Here is an 18,083-nt window from a genome sequence, read left to right on the forward strand (position 1 = left end):
GATGGAGGGAGCCTGCCTTATTGGATTTACTATCCGAAGCTATGAAAAGGGCAAGGTCCAGCAATACAAGGTGTCCTGGTTGAAGTATATATCAACATTTTATGCAAATGTTGTATGCCCATTTGCCCACGAATATAACGTGGATGCTCGATCTCTGGCAGTTGACCCTCAAGCAAGCTGATCAAGCCGGCTGTCTCGACACAAGCTTGGAAATGCGGAGGTGTTGCCAAAACGGGACCTTGCAAGAATTGAGAGAGATACCTTCTCCAATGCTTTTGCAATGCAAGATTTGCATGATGCTGTACTCGATTATCGAGTCTCTCGAGTTTCGATATCATTCAAGGATGTATGTAAAGGCAGTGATGAGTTGATCGACCTGGCTTATTGCAGAGAAACGGTTTTGAAAGCATTGGCAACCCTGGCATGAGACAGTGGGCAATGCTTAGAACGATATTCACTTGTGCTGTAGTTTCGTTACTTCATGCGTGTCGCATCTCGTCTCAGGCACTCGCAGAAGTTCCCGCTGATTCCTTCACAGCGCTATCTGAATGGATTCTCCAGAATGGTGGACAGGTATGTCCTGGAGAAGGTTTGATCTTCCTTTGCACTGAGACAAATTCGTGGGGTTCGGACCATCAAACATTGACACACTTGTTAGCCATCTGCTGCGATCGACTAAGAAAGCAAAAAACCAGAGAAATTGTAGTGGAGTTGCATCTTGCAATATAGTGTGTCACGCCTGGGGTTCTTTCATAGCAGCACTGCCATGTGCGTTCTTTATGTATGCTCTGATCTAAATTACATGCACTCTGTTTCAATGCAGCTTGGGGTGGAATCTGGAGCAGTGAATGCAGATGGTCTCAGAGGTGCTTTGGCAGCAAGGGACTTTGAGGAGGGAGACATTGTCGCTGCACTTCCTTACAACTGCACAGTCAATCTGGGATCCCGAGACGCCAGCGACACTGCTGCGGTACGTTTACATACACCTTAGTCCTGACAGACACTACCTTTTCAAGTGCGCATTTGCACTGCCAGCTTATTGCAAGCCCTCTGTCCAGATTTGTATTTCCTCGTCTGTCTTCGTGCCTCCATGTCATAGCTGCAGCCATTTGGAGAAGTTCAGAACAGACTATTGCCTTTGAGACGCTTTGCAGTGACGTCTGTGGTGCCCGATGGATGCAATAGAGCTTGGCAAGAATATCCTAGGAAGCAGGCTTCAAGGGAGCTACTGTTTGAAATGCACTGTACTGTGCTGACAGTATGAGCAAGCACTCAAAAGTTTCGGAGTATATGTTGCAGGAGCTGGCAACAAACCTGTTGAGGAGAAGATTTGAGGAGCCAGATTTCTGGGCGCACATGCAGCCGCACTGGGCAAGCATGCCCGACAGGAGCCAGCTGTACAACAAGTACAACTTCCAATCGGACCACCTGCCCTTGTTGCAAGATACAGACATGGTGAGATCTCTGGTCATTTACTTGCAAACAGCCCCAATGCTCTAACATCTTTGATCTCGGATGAAGACATGCCTCAAGCGCACAATGTTTAGTCATGCATGCGCATGATTAACGAGCACTTCCTGGCATCCAACTTCTTGCTCAAGGTGTCAAAGCCAAATACATGCAACCTTTCAATCAAAGAAAGCTTGGAGGGCAAGCCGTTCGTTGACAAGGTAGCATAACATGTGCGCTGACATCTGCATGGGAGCTTCATAAGCTACCAAATCTCTTTGCTGTTCTTCTGTGAACCCAATGCTGGCCCCGGCTGGTGGGGGCGATATAAATACTGAGCACCGTGCCCGCGGTCGATTGGGTCTTGCTTGCATCTGGCGAGTCCAACAAGGGGTGGGATTGTGGCAGCCCTTTGACTGCAGCTTGTCTGCAGGACGCACATTGCCTTTTGGCAGGAAAAGCGTGTGATAATAATAACTATAATAATAATAATAATAATAATAATAATAATAATAATAATAATAATAATAATAATAATAACAATAATAATAGTAATGGCTCCCTGTATGCTGCTCTTTGGGTATGCTCTAAGGACCTGCTATTGGGATGTTGTGCCACAGGCGTCGTTGGTGACAAGGGTGGGGCAGTGGCTTGAAGAGGTGTACACTGGGGCAACAACAGTGGAGCCCCAGTATCGCTTCACCTCCCTTGCGCATCACCCTGAAGCTGCTGACATCAGCCGGGAGGACTTTGCCTACTATGCTGCCCTGGTGCGCCTTCAAAGGTCTTGATCGATGTCGAGCTAATTACCAGTCAGTTGCCGCATTCATCATCAGGCTGCACTGTCCCTTATATATTGAGAAGATGCAAGTAGACATTTTCTGGCAATGTTGGTATTTGCTGCATATTCATATTTATTGGGATGCCATGGGTGCAAGACATGGCATCCCGTGGGCTTTGTGCACGCTTTTAACCAGGAACTTGCTGATATCTGCTCAACTGGCAGGCGAGCCGTGACCTTCTGGGGATCTTGCCGGAGTATATCATGAGTGTGGATGTCATCTCCAGGATGTGCTCCTCAGAAAGCCTGAACTTGTAAACGAACCCTTCCACCAGACCCCAGCATCCTTAACAACCCAAGGTGACTGAGTGCTGTCTGCATGGCATGCAGCTGGACTCCTACAGCTTCAGCTTCCCAGCAGAGGACGGCCACGAGGCGAGCCGAGTTGTGCTGCCCCTCTTGGACCTGATCAACCACGGCGGCCAGCCCAATGTGGCCATCAAGCGGCACCCAGAGAGCAGCTCCTATGTTGCCACCGCCCTGCACCCCATCAAGTAGGTGCCTGTGACAGCCCCCCGCTCCCCTTGGCCATTCTGCGCATGCATGCTGTGTGTTCTCCATCAATCACTAAAGCTCAAAACTATCAAAATTAAAACCTTCCTTGACTGCCACTTTCACCTAGTGTTGTCAAGTACTATACTGTTGTCGAGTGCTGCCGTTTTGACAGCGTGCCTGGGACAAGTATTCTGATGTCAGCAGCTTGACTGCTGGAATCGGTCAGGGCAAGATAGCGCTCTCTGGGCTCTCCTTGGCAGCGCCTTATGGGCTGGATGACAGGGTCAGCTGCTGCCCAGAGTAGCGTTTCAATGCCGTTTCTCAAAATCAAATTCTCCTGTTGTATATTTGAGCACAGGGCAAGTGTGTATGTGTGTGTGCAGGCGTGGAGAGGAGGTGGTGCACCTGTACAGCTGGAGCTTAGAGCGGAATGACAAATCCCTTCTCGACTACTTCTTCGTGCAGGTCGGCCACTCAGTCACACTTCATCGCATGCAGCCAAACTAGAGTTGATTGATGTCTGCATCTGAATCTCATAGTGATTCTTGGGGTGATCCTGAGAGTCAGACATTGGATCAGCGCCCGACATGACACCCAAATTTTCTGGAGATACGTTTGACCTACAAGATCGCCTTGCCTGGAAAATTGCAGCCTTGCAAAACAACATTACATTGAGTTAATATCAGACGCTGCTTTCGCCAAAGGCAAGGTGTATGACTGAATGTAAAGGCGGTCGCCACCGGTTGCAGTCGCCAATTTCAAGCAGACCCAATCATTTTTTGTGCATACAGGCCTTGTTGAATGGGGGGTGATCCTCCTGCTCTGCCAATCATGATTCTTGTGGGCTTTGGTAATTGGGGCCTTCTTTCCTGCTACCCCTACTATGAAAGTCAAAAGCAAATGTTGTTCTCTTTGTGCAGGAGCCTGCGCCGCCGCGGCTGTGTGCGCTGGATCTGCCGGGCGTGAGCGTGTGGGACACCGTGCAGTCGCCACCTGCCGACCACGAGCTGTACGGCCCCGGCGCCCCCCTCTGCATCCAGGTAGCCTGCCCACAAGATACACTCTGGACCCAGCTGGCGTCAGCACGACCAAGGCATTCAGTGATATCTTCAGCCTGTAATGAGAAGGGCAGGAGGCTGGTGAATACTGCAGCTCAGTGGGGTACTGTAAAGGAATCTGGGAGTTCATTCTGGAAGGATGATTTGAGGATGCGCAGCTCCTCATGGACATGTGCACGCAGCAACGTGTCGATGAGTTGGAGATGCAGTGCCGGTTGCCTGTACTCACACATTGCACGCCCGTCATGGCCGTCCCTGTAAACAGACATTTCTTCCAGATATCGTGCACCTTGAAGAATCCTATGCATGCTGACTGTGCATCCTTTCTGGCCTGCAGGAGGAGGTGGAGCGCTTGAGGAGCATTCTGGTGAGGTTCCCGACCGGGGAGGATCAGGACGCGGCCCTGCTGGCATCAGGGGATCTGACCGACTGGCGCGAGAGGGTCATCGTCAAATTCAGGATGCTGCGCAAGCGCGCCCTGAGACTGACCATGCAGGTGGGTCTGCTGGAAGACTTTGAATTTACTAATGCTACACTGGCAGTGCACCCTTGAAAGCAACGTGTGGCCACCTTGCAGACACTTCTGTGACCGCAAAACCTGATATGCCCTTGGCATTGTTGCGTATTCTAGATCTAGAATCTCTACAGGTAGGCGATGTTTACGCGCCATGTCTACAGGGGGACGCCTCCTGGTTCCTCAGCCCTGCAGCGCTACTTAGCCAGTCGTCAAATGCATATCCTTGACCGGCCTGAGTGAAGCAAATCAGACACGTTTCCACCTTTGCCACAGAGACAGAGACCATATAACCGCAATAAGAAAAACAGACCAGACAATACCGGTATGTGTATGCCACAGGGCTTGCAAGCAGCGCTGGAGGAGGCAGCGCAGCACGCAGGGCCGCGCGTGGTCGTCCCAATTCCCGGCGCAAGTGAGGAGCTGCAGCCGGCCGCGTTCATCGACGCGGAGACGGTCGCGCGGATCGCGGCGGCGTCGGCGGCGCAGCCGAAGGGCCCACGCCTGACGGCGCTCGGGGCCGTGCCGGGGAGCCGGGGGCCGGCGGGCGGCCAGGGGGCGGAAGTGAAGAAACTCGAGCCGGTCCGGCCGGTCAAGGGGGCCAGCGATGCGCTGCAGCCGCCCAAGATCGCCCAGGTCGCCTCGCCTGGCGTCCAGGAGCTCTGAGGAGATTTCGCATTGTATCTCTGCCCTTAATGTTGTGTGTGGAAGCTGACAAGATTCCTTTTTTGTTGCTGGTAGGTCAAGTCAGCCTGTTGTGACAGCTTTGAATAGGAACAAACTGAAGTAATTTGCTAGCTAATTTCAGGTGATCAATCATGACGTAGTCTGCAGACTCAAGACACTTTGTCAAAGATACGACTTTGACCTGCGGGATATTGCTTATGCCCACATGCAAAATTGTAAAAAGGAAGTTTTTCAAGGAATTGATTAGCTGTGCTCCCACAAGGCAGTCAACGGCGAGGATTTTAAACAGTCAAACAGGGTTCCGGAACAAATTCTTATCCCCTGCCCTCTGCATGGAGGAACCGAAAGCTTTTGCGACGATCATCGATCTCCTTGGAATCCCGTTATGCATCTGGGTCACCCTAATATTGTCTTCTGTTTTAGAGTCCGATTGTCCTATTTCTATGTGATCTGCGGCGTAAAGACTGTCTGAAGCCAACCTGGCAGAATTGGGTTGTTCTTGATCCAACGGGTTTCTCTGTAAACTACTTGGAACTAGTCGCGGAAACTGATTTATAAGATAATCGATTGACATCGAAATCATTTATATCGAGTGCATCGGAGTCATGAGCTAGTACAACTCAGTCGATGTGTTGAGTCCGAGAGCCCTCCTCCTTAGCAAATTTTGCTTATGCACTGGCAGTCCTCCGTAGCAAGAGCTATCAAGGCGATGTGGACCAAATAAAGAGCTGGCAATTGGTGTCGCCGAAGCCGCATGAATGGAGCAGGCAAAGACAGATGTTGTAGTTCAGGGGCCGATGTAGCTTCAGAAAATGACGGTACAAGCCCGATGAGAGCTCCCAGTATTTCTTTTGACAGCGCATCAGCCTTCACGGAGAGCTGCAGTGCTGGAGCAGCTGTCAGCATGCATGCTGGGAGACGCCCAAAGCTCAGAGGATCCCAGCGGCAATTGTGGAAGCAGCTTGGCCTCTGCTTGGTCCTCAGCTTGCACCTTGCGGCCAGCAAACCAGTATGTAAGTTTCCGTCTTACCATGCACTTCTCTGCACACACTTTTCATCTCAAAATTGAATTGCTGCACCCGGCACAGTCATGGCTCTCTGTTCTCAGGAGTCCAAGCATTGTTTCTGACATGACAAGCCTGTTCAACTCTGCAGCCATTTAAGGCACGTCTGACTGCAAACGCCTATGACTGATAGGTGAGCATGGGAGGTATCTGAATCTTTTGTGACTCTGCAGTGAACGATCTGATGCGAAAGAGCCCATTGTTGAGGGGGGAGGGTGGCGGGGCAGGAGCCTTAAGGGGGCCCGGCAAGCTGTCAGCGGAGGATGCTATGGCCTGCCAGCATGACCCCGGCAGAGGGCCGCCCACTCCCTGCAAGTTCTTCATACTGGATGTGTCGGAGATGGCGAAGGAGCTCGGTCTGCCTACATGCAGTGAGGTGTGCAGGCCTGCACCCTGCTCCTGGCTTTTCCACACCCCACCAGACCACCAAGAAGCACACTTGACTTTATTTTATGCCACAATTACCTGCACCGCGTCTGTCATCAGTGTCTACTGACCAGCAAGATCCAGAAGAGCTGTTCCGAAAACTGCACTGAGGACTCTGCCAGAAGTCAAGCATCGCATGCAGATGTCACATTGCAGCCGCCCACGTCCTGCAAGCCCCAACTACAAAACTCCGCAACCTGGAGTGCTTCATCGACCCGAATTCTTGCCACAAGAACCTGGAAGAGAAATTAACTCGATAATCTGTGCGAGATGTGATGGGATTGAGGCCTACCGGTGTTGCCTGAACAGGAGCGGCTAGCGACGGACCCAGAGACGGGCATGGTGCTGCCCAACCCGGGCAAGGTCGCGCCCGAGGCCACCATCCCTGATCCACCCCCAGACCACGAGTGGATCTACCCCTACTCCGTCGGACCCCACTACTACAGCCAGAACGCCGGCCCATGGTCAGTGCCTGCCGTGTGCATGACCTTGCTTCAATTGTTGTAAGCTCCAAGATCACGGCCATTTTCAGAGCATGGAGGATCGGAATGCATTCTTGTTGCCAGGTTGAGAATCAGGCAAAATGATGAGCTCGTTGTTCCCAGCAATGACAAAGCATGCACCCTGGTGGGTGACTATTTTCTCCAGACGGCAATGATCAAGTTCGCAGCCGCGGGGGCTCGTGCTAGAGAGGCCGATGTTGTGGCGCGACATTCTGCATGCAAGCTGTGAGGACAGATTTATATCTGGGTTCATGCATGGTAAACTGCATGTGATGGTCCTTGGTAATTCCGGCAAGTGTCCATATGCATATCTCCAATGACATGCAGGTATGTGTACCACGCGCTCCGCAACAGCAAGCACAGCGTGGCGACGATTGACGAGGCGGATGTGGTGTATGTGTACGACTACTGCTACATGATGTGGATCCTGTCGGACCACCACGCTCGCGAGCACTGGTGGCTGCGTGACAACTACTCCCCCCCACGCAAGACCGGCTCCCACCTGCTCTCCGTCTACCGGTTCGCACCCCTTCTTATCCACCCTTTTTCTCAAGAATTGCCCAGAAATTGGCGGCGTCCATAGAGGGGTACACCTGGCATTGTGTGCAAGGTTTGTCCTATCACCTCTGATCAACGCTGTGAGCAATGGGCTTTGTAGCCTGGTCACCTATTCCGAGCATAGAGGACTGCACGCAAACCAGTGTGGAATGAACCAACCTGCAAATACTGTATATAAATGCAAAGCAGCAGGTGTCTGGTGAGGCAAATGAATGGGACATCACCCGTACTGGCAAGAGCCAAAGTTCTCCAGTGCAGTAAGGGGGAAGGACTTTTCTTTTGCCACAGAGGGAGTCTGACTCAAACAAACTATGCTGACAGGGCGATAATGGCGCTGCCGCGGTGGCAGAAGAGCGGGGGGCGCGACTTTGTGTTCTACCACTCGCACTCAGGCTTTGAGTGGGACGATCTGGAGACCACCAACAAGTACCAGGAGATGCTCTGCCATGACTTCCAGGTTCGGCTGCCCCACACCCTCATATGACTGCCCCAATTCCAATACTCGCCCCTCTCGCCTTGTACCATGGAACTGGATTCCTTCACACGGGCTTGGCCATGCATGAGTTGCCTTGACTGAGTTCTCCTGCATGCCATTTGCCGTTTCAGACCATGTTGCTTGCAGAAGCTTGTGGCATGATGTGCACCATTAGCTCGCCACATGAGCTGCGCAGGAGGCACTTCTGATGACTCTATCCAGCAGTGTCAGGGCTGGAGCTCAGAGCTTTTCAGGAGGTGCAAGAGCGTTTAATTGAGGCTTTTTGGGGTGTTGGTCCGCAGTGGGCCACGTTTCTGGTGATAGAGCAGATGCAGCGGTGGCGATGCCCGACGTACAACCCCCGCACAACGATCGTGGCCCCCTACAGCTCCACTGAAGTCATCAACGCCCTGCCGGACGCCGACAAGGAGCTGCTGCTCTTCTTCAGGTGGGCTCTCCCGTCCCTCTCATAATTAATCTGCTCAGCTGCTCAGCACCATTGAAATCGCCAGGAATACAGCCTGCTTTTTGCAGACTGGGATGCCAGGGGCATTGCTGTCCACTGGGTTCATACATCATGCCCTGTCTGACGCTGATACTGCTCCCGCTGCCATCTTGTGTGGATGCTTGCCTGTGCAACGACTGCAGAAGCATGCACAATCGCTGTTGCGTCCTGCTCTCCTCAAGCGCAGCAGTCACATTGATTGAGTGAATAGTTTATGAGTGCCCCAATGTCTGAGCCATGACTGTCTTCGCATCCATGCCTTTCCTGTCACTAGCCAGCATGTTGCCAGATCAAGTGGCACTGTTGGGTCCAGGGGCTCTGCAAAGAAAAAGTCGAGCATGCCTGATGCGCAAACGTTTGATAGCCCGCTTAGAGCACGTGCAGAAAGAAGTTCAGCAGTAAGAACTATGGCTATGGGCAGTACCACTGAAATGCTGTCACGCGTAATATAAAAATAAGGATGGAAATGATTATCAAATGACCCCATGTGGCTGATGTGCCTGATTTGGGTGACAGGGGGGACTGCGAGCCCCCCGTGCCGGAGGTGGTGGGCAAGTACATGCGCGCCAAGGTGGTGGCCAGCCTGCGCTCGGTGGCGGCCGCGGAGAGAGACAACGCCGCGGGTGACGAGGACGACTTCGAGGAGGGGCTCGGCGACGACCTCAGCGTCTGCTGCCACGGCCGCGCCGCCGGCCCCGAGGTGCATTAATTTATTTCCCTCGTTTACCACGTAATCACATCGTGTCCCCTGCACGCCTCTTGCATTGAAACATCCCTGCATGCCCCGAGGCGTCGCGTGTTGGGATGTTCCTGCTCCTTTGCCACTCTTGTCACCTAGACAAGTGATGCAAGAAGAGAGGCACCGACGATTGCGGCTGCCACTACCGCACAGGCTACATCTCCAAATGATTGAAACTTCATTGAACTTGACTTTCGAATATCGGCGTCCCGGGATACCAGCGAGTGGGTGCCAGCGACTGAAGCATTCAGGCCTGCAGGCAGGGTGGAGGCGAATTAGGTGCAGATTCAGGAGGGCTAGTTGCTGAGAGGTGTGTGTGTAGGTGGCGTGCACGGAGCGCGAGTTTGATCTGAACGAGCTGAAGGTGCAGCCGCACCGGCCGATGCTAGAGGCGATGGCCGGCAGCGTCTTCTGCCTCATCCTGCCGGGCAACAGCCAGTCCAGTCAGCGCCTGACCGAGGCCTTCCTGACCGGTTGCATCCCGGTCTTCCTGGGACCGCCCTGGCACACGCTGCCCTTCGCGCACGAGGCACGGCCCCTTTTCTGGCTCCCTTGAACGCTGATTCAGCTGGCCTGCAGTGGCAAGCTTCCACTGCTCATGACCCGCCCATGTGACGCTCGCAAGGAGTACGTGCCTGAGCTCCTGATTGACAAGATCATCAAATTGGGATATTGACACATTACTTTAGGAGCCTTCTTCTGATTGGAGGTAGTGAAGCATCCCAAACACCATGGCGTTTGAGGCTGGGAAAACCCCACTCTCCCCCCCAACTACCAATCCCTCGGGAAGCTGTGAGCACAAGGCACTGTTGTAATCATAAAAGGAACTGCTGCCTGTGCAGAGTTTGCTCTCTGACAGGGTGCATGCATGGCGTTGCAGGTGGACTATGCAGCGGCGGGTATTTTCCTGAACATCACTGGAGGGGAAGAGGGGGGATCTGCACCCTGGTGGGAGCAGCCGGGCCTGCAGATGGCCCCAGGCCTTGAAGCCATGACCCAGGTTTGGCCATAGCCATCCCTACCTGGATGACAGCATTTTTCCTGCCTCGACAATTTCTGCTTGAATGGAAGATGCAGTGCACCTTAGCATGAACGTTCCCTGAATGAATAAAGCAGTCTGTTAATCAGCAGCCTCACATTGGCTCTCTTTATTCTACACAATGTGTTCAGGAACGAAAGCCTATAGCATTCACATGAGCTTTATTGATGCAAGCATCCTAGTTCACGGCATGTGACATGCCAGGCTGTCTATGTGATGTGACTACTGTTATTGCTGCGCAGATAGAGGAGCGGTTCAGCCCCGCGTGGTGGTTTGCCGATGTGCCCTCCGAGGCCATTGGCAGCATGCAGCACCTGGGGAACGTGCTGCCGCTGTTGAGACAGGTATGCTTCTTTACACCTTTACCCCCTGCATTTGTCAATACATTTCCATTAGAGTTTTGCAGTTGATGCAGCAGCAACATGCGCTGAGACCTTCGCACATAGGACAACACTCTTGTAACAACAGATAAGTGATCTGCAAGGCAAAGGTATTGGTATTGATCTGCTACTGCAAAAGGACACAGTAAGGCCGGCAGCATGTACTCAAAAGTCACAGGTGCAGTCAGTGCAAAGAGCAGATGTCCTAGATGATGTCTGATGCGGCCGCATCCGGCACACGCAAACGACAAACCCTTCTTTCTTTTCTCTGTCACATGACTTCATGTGATCATGACTAATATTTGTCTGCTGCTGCAGATGGATGAGGAGGTGGTACTGGCAAAGCTGGAGGCGGTGAAGCGATACCGGTCGATGTTCATTTATGCGACGCAGCCGCAGCACCCGCCCTCGGCGTCAGACATAGCCATCGAGCTGATGTGCACCTACGCCAAGTTTGGCATGCGAGACTGACCTGGCCCCTCTTGATGCTGTTTCTATGGATGCCGTGCAGTGGCTAATTCTCTGACGCAGACTGGTCGCTGTCTGAGCACAATTGTGCACAGGTGGTAGCCGATGCCCTCCTAGAGGAGATGCAGCTAGAGTGTGCCCAACTGTAACTTTGGGACAAGAACTCATGAGAGCCCAATCGGACAATAAAAGACTGGGGACCTTTTTGGCAACATTATAACAGTGCCTAGTGCAACCTTTCCTGGATGCATGTGCTCTCGAGAAGTATGTGTAATACTGCATATCACTGAAGAGAAGTTAAATCCGGCGCTCAATTAAATCAAACTTGCTTTACAAGGGAAATGCTGAGGAGTACTAGTCATCCGTTCAAAAAGTTTGCTTTTTTTAAGTGCCTTTTTAAAGTGCTTCTCTCTCATTTCGGATCTCTTGGTATCCTTGTGCTTATAATATATGGAAACCTCCTCCCATACTCGCTTTTTCCCAGGTTCCCAAGCTTGCAACCCAACCAACTTAAATTTAACTCTGCCACTCTGTGAATGTATTCGCGAATGTTATCTCACAGAACTCCCTTCATGGTTTGGCATCAGCGAATCCAGCATCATTGACCCATATGCCCCTAGCACCAAAAGAGGCGCACGGCCATGAAAATAAACTCTGCCTTTAAAGTCAACTCATCTAGGCCAGATCAGGCGGCCAGGCCCAGGACTGCGCGGTGACGGTGGTCGGCCTCGCGCGTCTCAACATGGACAAAGCCGGCGTCGCGCATGGCGGCCTCCACATCCATCGCGTAGTACAGGTCGCTCCAGGGCTCCGTCGACTTCATCAGCGTGAACAGCGCCGGCGGCAGATTCTGTATCGTCTTCGACCTGCGCGCATGCCAGAATCCAGTTGATCAGTCACCATCTTCAAGCCTCATATTTTCCCAGCATCTTGCCTCAGGCGGGAAACGCATGTGATAAGAATACATAATATGTTTCATGCCCACCCACGAAGATAGGCCAGGATTTTCTGGCCCTTGCTTGTTAGTGAATGATAGTGATGGCATTGTTATGGCAGTGATGCTTACATCGACGGCATGCAAGCTTGCATGCTACTGCTCATGTCACCAACATAACCTCAATCACATGTGGGCAACCTGGTGCCAGGCGTGCATGGCTGGGATCTTTCCGACAGGTAGCAGATGACACGGCACAAGTGGCTTAGCAAGGCAGGGACTGCTGACCGGGGATTATTGTCTGCCAACAGGAGCACTCCGCCGGGCCGCAACAGCCGCCGAGCCTCGGCGATGAGCGCGCAAATGGCCTGGGGAGGTAATTCGTGGATGGTGAAGGATGACGAAACCAGATCAAACGAGGCTGACGGCAGCCGTGTGTCTTCCAAGTTGGCATGCACGTAGCAAATCCGCCTGCTTTCGCCCTCTGCCTTCCTCTTCCTGCATGCATGCCTTTTTGTCACCCTTCTGTCAGGTTTTGAGCACAGCAAAATGCACACCCTAAACAGTAAGCCTTGTCGACCGTGTTGGTGTCTCTTTGCGCGCGTCTGGACTATTGGCACATCTTGTCCTAGGCATGCAATGTTTGGCTCTCCAATCCATACAAAGCTCTGCATGGGATTAGCTCTGGCTTCCAGCGCTGTGGGCAGCTTCAGCATGAAAACAAACACAAGCTATGCAGGGAAGCAATGAGGGCCCCAGACCCAAATTGTCCGTGGGCTACGCTGAAGCCATCCTATTCACTGGGTGTCCCAGTGAGGCCCCCCAACCACCCATTTAGACACATCGAAAGCCTGCTGCCCTTAGAGAGCTGTTGCAAGGGGCGCACCGTTCGCGGTATTCTGCAACGGCCAGGAAGTGCGGCGAGAGGTCCAGGCCGGTGATCTGCGCTGCAGGGAACGCCTCTGCAAGCGCGCGCGTGCTCAGCCCGGCTGAGCATCCCAGGTCGAGTGCGTCATGCACCTGCCGCGCCCCCCTTTGCCGAGAGAAGTCCTGCCGAGAATCAAATACCTCTCATATTGTGCACTTTTCACCTTGTGCTCCTGACTTCTTCACACATGCATATCTTGCATATCAAAGGCTCAGATATATCTTTGGAGAGGGGGGAGAAGGGCGCTGGACTACATGAGCATGGTCAATCGAGGCCCAATGCATCGTTCTCTTCCAGACTACAATGAAGTATAAGCCGCAGACTCTGACTTTGTAGATGTTTTGCCCTCTTAAGGCTGTAGAGCGCTACAGCTGTCTGCACCTGGATGGCTTCGTGGATGTTACCGCGCAGCTGTGCATGCGCCTGTTCAGGCGTCAGGGGCTGGTCAGGGAATGTGCGCAGCGCCATTGAGTAGGTGGCTGACTCCACCTCAAAAGCTGCCAGCCAGTTGAGGTTGCCCTCGTCGTACGCATGAAACTTCTGCAGGTAGTAATCTGGGTACTCCAGGGCCTTGTCTTCGAGCTCCTCCCTTATACTGAATACCTGCAGATATCAGTTTTGTCGGCATTCAATCTTGTCCGGCACAGAATTTCTCCGGCTTGCAGCTCCATTTATGCCTATTTATAATCTCCATGCAGCATTTTCAAAGGCTCTGCAGTTCAAAGAACAGCAGCAATGTGCATTGCCTTTTTGGCAAGGTGGAATCCTGGCTTTGCGGACTCAGTAGCCGAGAGGCTTATTGCCGAAGCAGGCTAATGACTTGGATGCAGATGGGGACGAAGAAGGCACCTCAGGCGTGTTCTGCAGCTGCTGCACGGTGCTGTCCCAGGGGATACCATTCTTCTCCGCTGTGCTCTTTAGCACCTGCTTAGCGGCGAGCTTCATGACTGCAAAGAGAGGCTTGATGCTGATTGCCGCATTTACTGCCCTGGACAGCAAGGCATCACCTGGACCAACAACCTGCTCAGGCTCTGAGGATCAAGCCACAAGCATCCAGCATTATAAGCACTCAAGGAGCTAGACTCTACAACGGTTGTTTTGAAGAAATTCGATGTGGTGAGGTATCCTCGAATAGCAGGCAAGATACCTGTCCAGTCTGGTTTATCCTTGTCAGTGCGTCCACTAGTACTGGCTGTTTCTTCAGCAATTTGCGATGCTGCTGTCACCGAGAGACGCTTTCTTTCCACAATAATACCTCTTGTTTTGTGCTTTGATGCGGCGACGCAATGCAAACTGCCACCAGCAAAGGGAGTGGATGTGTGGAGCGATGTCGCCATCCTTTCTATCATTTTTGGCTCGCTTAGGGTATCCTTTTACTTGATACAGCGTGAAAAGTATTTTTTCCTTGAATCATACTTTGATACTGCACAGCTTAGAGGTTTGATGGAGCGCATGAATGGAGGGAGCTTTAAAGATCAGATTGCTGATATGGCTGATGTCATCGCTGACGCACATGTCCACAGGTATACCTGGTACGTACTCCTGGCACGAGCAGAAGTGATAATCTTTGACTGTCGAAAGAAATTCTTTCAAAGAATTACAAGAAAGTGTGAAATCAATAGATTGAGGGCACATTGGCTGCGGCTGCATCTTCCCCCACTGGGCATGCCGGCGGTGCTACACTGTATGCCATATATGCCAGTGGTCCATGGTTTAAGACTCCACCGTCTCACCAAAATGCCTGTCACAGTAGTCTTATTACAAAGATTGCACAAGATGCATGCATGATTGGCAAGTGCACCAAACAACCATGGCAGCCAACAGGGCGTCTGCAGTTGCAACACATCAGCACACAGGGAAAAGCAATTTGTGGAGGCGAAAGCATTCAATGTTCACACACCAGTGTTGAGTCAACACTGTTGACAGTGTCACTCTGGTATCATCATGATGTATGATACTGGCACACTGATCTGTCAATACCTGCTTCCCAATGCAGAAGCATTTAAAACCAATTCAGCAAGCCTGACATTGATCACTACAAAATGTTAGGGAATGTAACTGTAAAGCCTGCGTCCTCACACAGGGACTCCCAGGGCGGCCTGCAGCTCTGCCTTGTGGTCGGCAGACAGCACTTCTGCCAACACAGGGTGCAGCTGCGCGGGCTGCAGCGCAACAGCCTCAGAGAGGGGCACCCAGTTAACCTCCAGATGGTCCTTGTTGGTTGACGGCTGAAACGCAGCCGATGCTCCGCTTGCAACCGTTGCAATGAACACCGTGTGCAGCTTGACCCCATGCTTCCCCTTCCTGCAAGCCCCAACAGCATGGTGTCAGGAGATGATCTTAGTCAACGCTGATGGTAGAATGTCTTCTTGACAGGTTTTTATGTTTCTAGCTTTCCCCACACCAGTGCGGCTGCAATGTTACCACATTCGTGACTCTGGGTGTGTTCACCTGCGGTCTGAAGAATCTTCCACAGCTCAAAACGCCACTCTCCCACCCACCAGTCTCTCAGTGCAAATTTGCACATGCAGTATGACCATTGGGGGAGATCCTGGTCTGAAGTGGGGAAGAGCCCCCATGCTGTGTGTGAACACGTCCTCACAGAGACAACACTTCAAAAGGGCAATGGATGGCAATCCAGTTTTAAAACACCCCGCCTCGCCACTGCCAACTCAGAGGCGCTCATGCTGCCATGGAGAGCAACAGCCAAGGCACGCACCGCTTGATCACAATGTGCCCCTTGACCTCGTGAGCAGGAACGCCCCCAACCTCCTCCTTGGCCTCGCGCTCGGCTGTCGCCAAGTCATCAGCGTCCTTGCTGTCCGCGCTGCCACCCGGCAAGCCCCACTTGCCCGGCCCATGCTTGCCCACCTTCCGCATCAGCATCACCTTGTCCCCATCCCTGTTGCGCCACATCTCCGTGAAGCTTAGCTTGATGATGTGAATGTCTCGCAGCAGGCTGCATGTGCTTCTGCAATTGGGGTCATTGTGTTGAACAGCACAGCTGCAGGCTCCTCTTGGGGTACAAGAGACATTTCTGCTGATATAATCCTACAGAAACAGCAGTGTTTGGTTGCCACTGACAAGACTCTGCAGGTCTCTTTTGGCTGGTCCTCTACAAGCAGTCATGCCGTCATATGACACGCAGCGATTTGGACCAGATGATGCAGGAGCTCTGCTCGTGAATTCGCCCAAAGGAAGAAAAAGAGAAGAAAGGGACGCACGCAAGCATGAGGCCGGCCCCTCGCTTGTCCACTCTTTCGTCACCCGCCACGTCCGCCCCGCTCACCCCTGCGTCGAGGGATTTGAGGGTCCCAGGCCCTGCTGTGCTGTTGCTTGCAGGCACCATGCCGCCCGGCAGCGCCGCCACCAGCTGCCTCTGCGCTCCCGGGTCTTCCAACAGCGTTGCCTGCACCGCAGATCCCTCTAGCTGTCGACGAGCTACAACTTGTACCACTCTGTACTACAGAGTCTGTAAAGTGCCGAGCAAGCGACGAACAAGGAAATGCGCCAGAATAGCAACCACCAGATAGTGCAGTGCAATGCTGAATGCCGTGGAAGAGTAGTTTTCTTGCGACAAAGGCATGCCTATTTGCATGCCCTCCCAATACAGGGCCTCTGAGGCTGCTACGCAAGTCGCCCTTACACTGCAGTAGTGGTATGTGCGCTCATTGAGGATGTAACAAGAGCAACGAGGAGCATTCCGCATGCGGAGGCAATAAAATGCCTTAAGGGACCGCACCACAACAGGGTGCAGCTGGCCCTTGGGCGGCAGAGCTGCCAGGGGCCACCAGCGAGCCTCCCGGTGCTCATCATTCAGCTTGGGCTTGAAGACGGCCCTGGCGGCCGGTGCCATTTCGCAGATGAACACTGTGTAGGCTTTCTGCTTCTTCTTGCCCCGGCTGCAGTGCACATCCCGGTTAGAACTACTTCCCATTTCAGTTAGTCAGACAGTGAGTGACCTATGCGTAAGCAGCCCTCTATTTCAGCTTCAAGCAGGAGATCAAGGTGTGTATTGTGGCAATGGTGCTGGTGTACTATCAGATGTCTGTAGTCAGGCAGAGGGGAGGCTCACAACGTCAAGATCTGCCCAGTGACGTTGCATGCTGGCACAGTACCCATCTCCTCTGTCGCTTCGCGCATGGCAGTGGCTTGCAGGTGGGGATCTCCAGCCTCCACATTTCCTCCAGGCAACCCCCATGTGTTGTCATTGTGCTTGCTGTTCCTCCTCAGCAACAGCACCTCACTCCCAGACCTGCAAGGAGAAAAGTAAGTGCCTCCGTGACCTGCGCTCGCTGTCGCTCAATCATTTTTGACGTAGCATTTACGTTAAGGCAGCATATGAAAGCAAAGGGGTGGGGAGACGTACACAAGGAAAAGCCCTGCCCCTCTCTTCTCCACACCCTTGTCCATGTCCATCGACTTGTTGTGGAGCAGGAAGACCACCGCCCCGATGCAGGCGATGGACAGCAGAACCACAGATACGGCGCAAGCTATCGATCTTTTTAGCCCTGTCCTTGATTGTGCCTGCTCGTACCCTCCTTCTAGATCTGCTTCCTGCTTGCCAGGCAAACACAGTCTCGGGAAATGGCCGATTGCAGCGGGTCTGGCGAAAAACTGCTTTATGTGAGAAGAATCCAGAATTACTTGGAAGGTTCAGCTTATATCAAAAGTGTGAAAGGAAAAAAGCTGATAGGAGACTTTTGAGAATAGCTCCACTTACGGTGATGAGTTCGTCCTCCCCATCAGGGCCGAGGTCATCCTTCTCTGTTTCTAGACTTGCGTAGACGACACTATTTGACATTCTCTTTGCGCAACTGCTGCTCATGAACCAGTCAGTCAAGGCGATGCATCGAACGGCTACCTAGAACTTGGATATATGATGGACTGGTAACATAGCCATGCATGTCCGATCACTAAAGATGACTTCAAGTTTCTTCTTAGTATGCAGAATGCAACACAGCCCAATTGAAACACTTGCCAGCCTGGCTTGGAATGGGGTCAGTCAGGGGTGTATCTC

At 52.5% G+C, this 18,083-nt stretch overlaps 3 protein-coding genes across 3 annotated transcripts; 2 read left to right on the forward strand and 1 right to left on the reverse strand.

Annotated features, from left to right (window-relative positions):
- Positions 1-304: 304 nt before the first annotated feature.
- Positions 305-5,277, forward strand: COCSUDRAFT_67065 (hypothetical protein). The gene is made up of 10 exons (XM_005645561.1): positions 305-573; positions 824-970; positions 1,300-1,455; positions 1,905-2,000; positions 2,070-2,219; positions 2,621-2,784; positions 3,169-3,250; positions 3,706-3,825; positions 4,181-4,339; positions 4,700-5,277. Exons 1-10 carry the CDS (start codon positions 424-426, stop codon positions 5,021-5,023), a joined length of 1,548 nt encoding a protein of 515 aa, XP_005645618.1. The 5' UTR covers positions 305-423; the 3' UTR covers positions 5,024-5,277.
- A 1,015-nt stretch (positions 5,278-6,292) lies between these two features.
- Positions 6,293-11,204, forward strand: COCSUDRAFT_48265 (hypothetical protein; the record flags this gene model as incomplete). Its single annotated transcript, XM_005645562.1, has 10 exons — positions 6,293-6,484; positions 6,844-6,998; positions 7,365-7,556; positions 7,917-8,052; positions 8,373-8,518; positions 9,092-9,275; positions 9,637-9,843; positions 10,195-10,314; positions 10,596-10,697; positions 11,052-11,204. The coding sequence occupies 10 exons, from the start codon at positions 6,293-6,295 to the stop codon at positions 11,202-11,204; spliced, it is 1,587 nt and encodes a 528-aa protein (XP_005645619.1).
- A 682-nt stretch (positions 11,205-11,886) lies between these two features.
- COCSUDRAFT_48266 (S-adenosyl-L-methionine-dependent methyltransferase) lies at positions 11,887-17,995 on the reverse strand (the record flags this gene model as incomplete). Its single annotated transcript, XM_005645563.1, has 12 exons — positions 17,787-17,995; positions 17,433-17,620; positions 17,139-17,318; positions 16,806-16,965; positions 16,288-16,472; positions 15,783-16,034; positions 15,143-15,367; positions 13,913-14,051; positions 13,445-13,666; positions 13,022-13,185; positions 12,424-12,633; positions 11,887-12,067 (listed from the first exon to the last, which is right to left on the reverse strand). Exons 1-12 carry the CDS (start codon positions 17,889-17,891, stop codon positions 11,887-11,889), a joined length of 2,211 nt encoding a protein of 736 aa, XP_005645620.1. The 5' UTR covers positions 17,892-17,995.
- Positions 17,996-18,083: the final 88 nt, after the last annotated feature.

The sequence above is a fragment of the Coccomyxa subellipsoidea genome (genome assembly GCF_000258705.1).
Source record: "Coccomyxa subellipsoidea C-169, whole genome shotgun sequence".
Classification (NCBI taxonomy): Eukaryota; Viridiplantae; Chlorophyta; class Trebouxiophyceae; family Coccomyxaceae; genus Coccomyxa; species Coccomyxa subellipsoidea.

Coding starts and splice junctions, on each gene's coding strand:
- COCSUDRAFT_67065 (XM_005645561.1), top strand. CDS start 424: ATGAGACAGTGGGCAATGCTTAGAACGATATTCACTTGTGCTGTAGTT. Junction 971..1,299: donor ACGCCAGCGACACTGCTGCG/GTACGTTTACAT, acceptor TATATGTTGCAG/GAGCTGGCAACAAACCTGTT. Junction 2,220..2,620: donor TTGCCTACTATGCTGCCCTG/GTGCGCCTTCAA, acceptor CATGGCATGCAG/CTGGACTCCTACAGCTTCAG.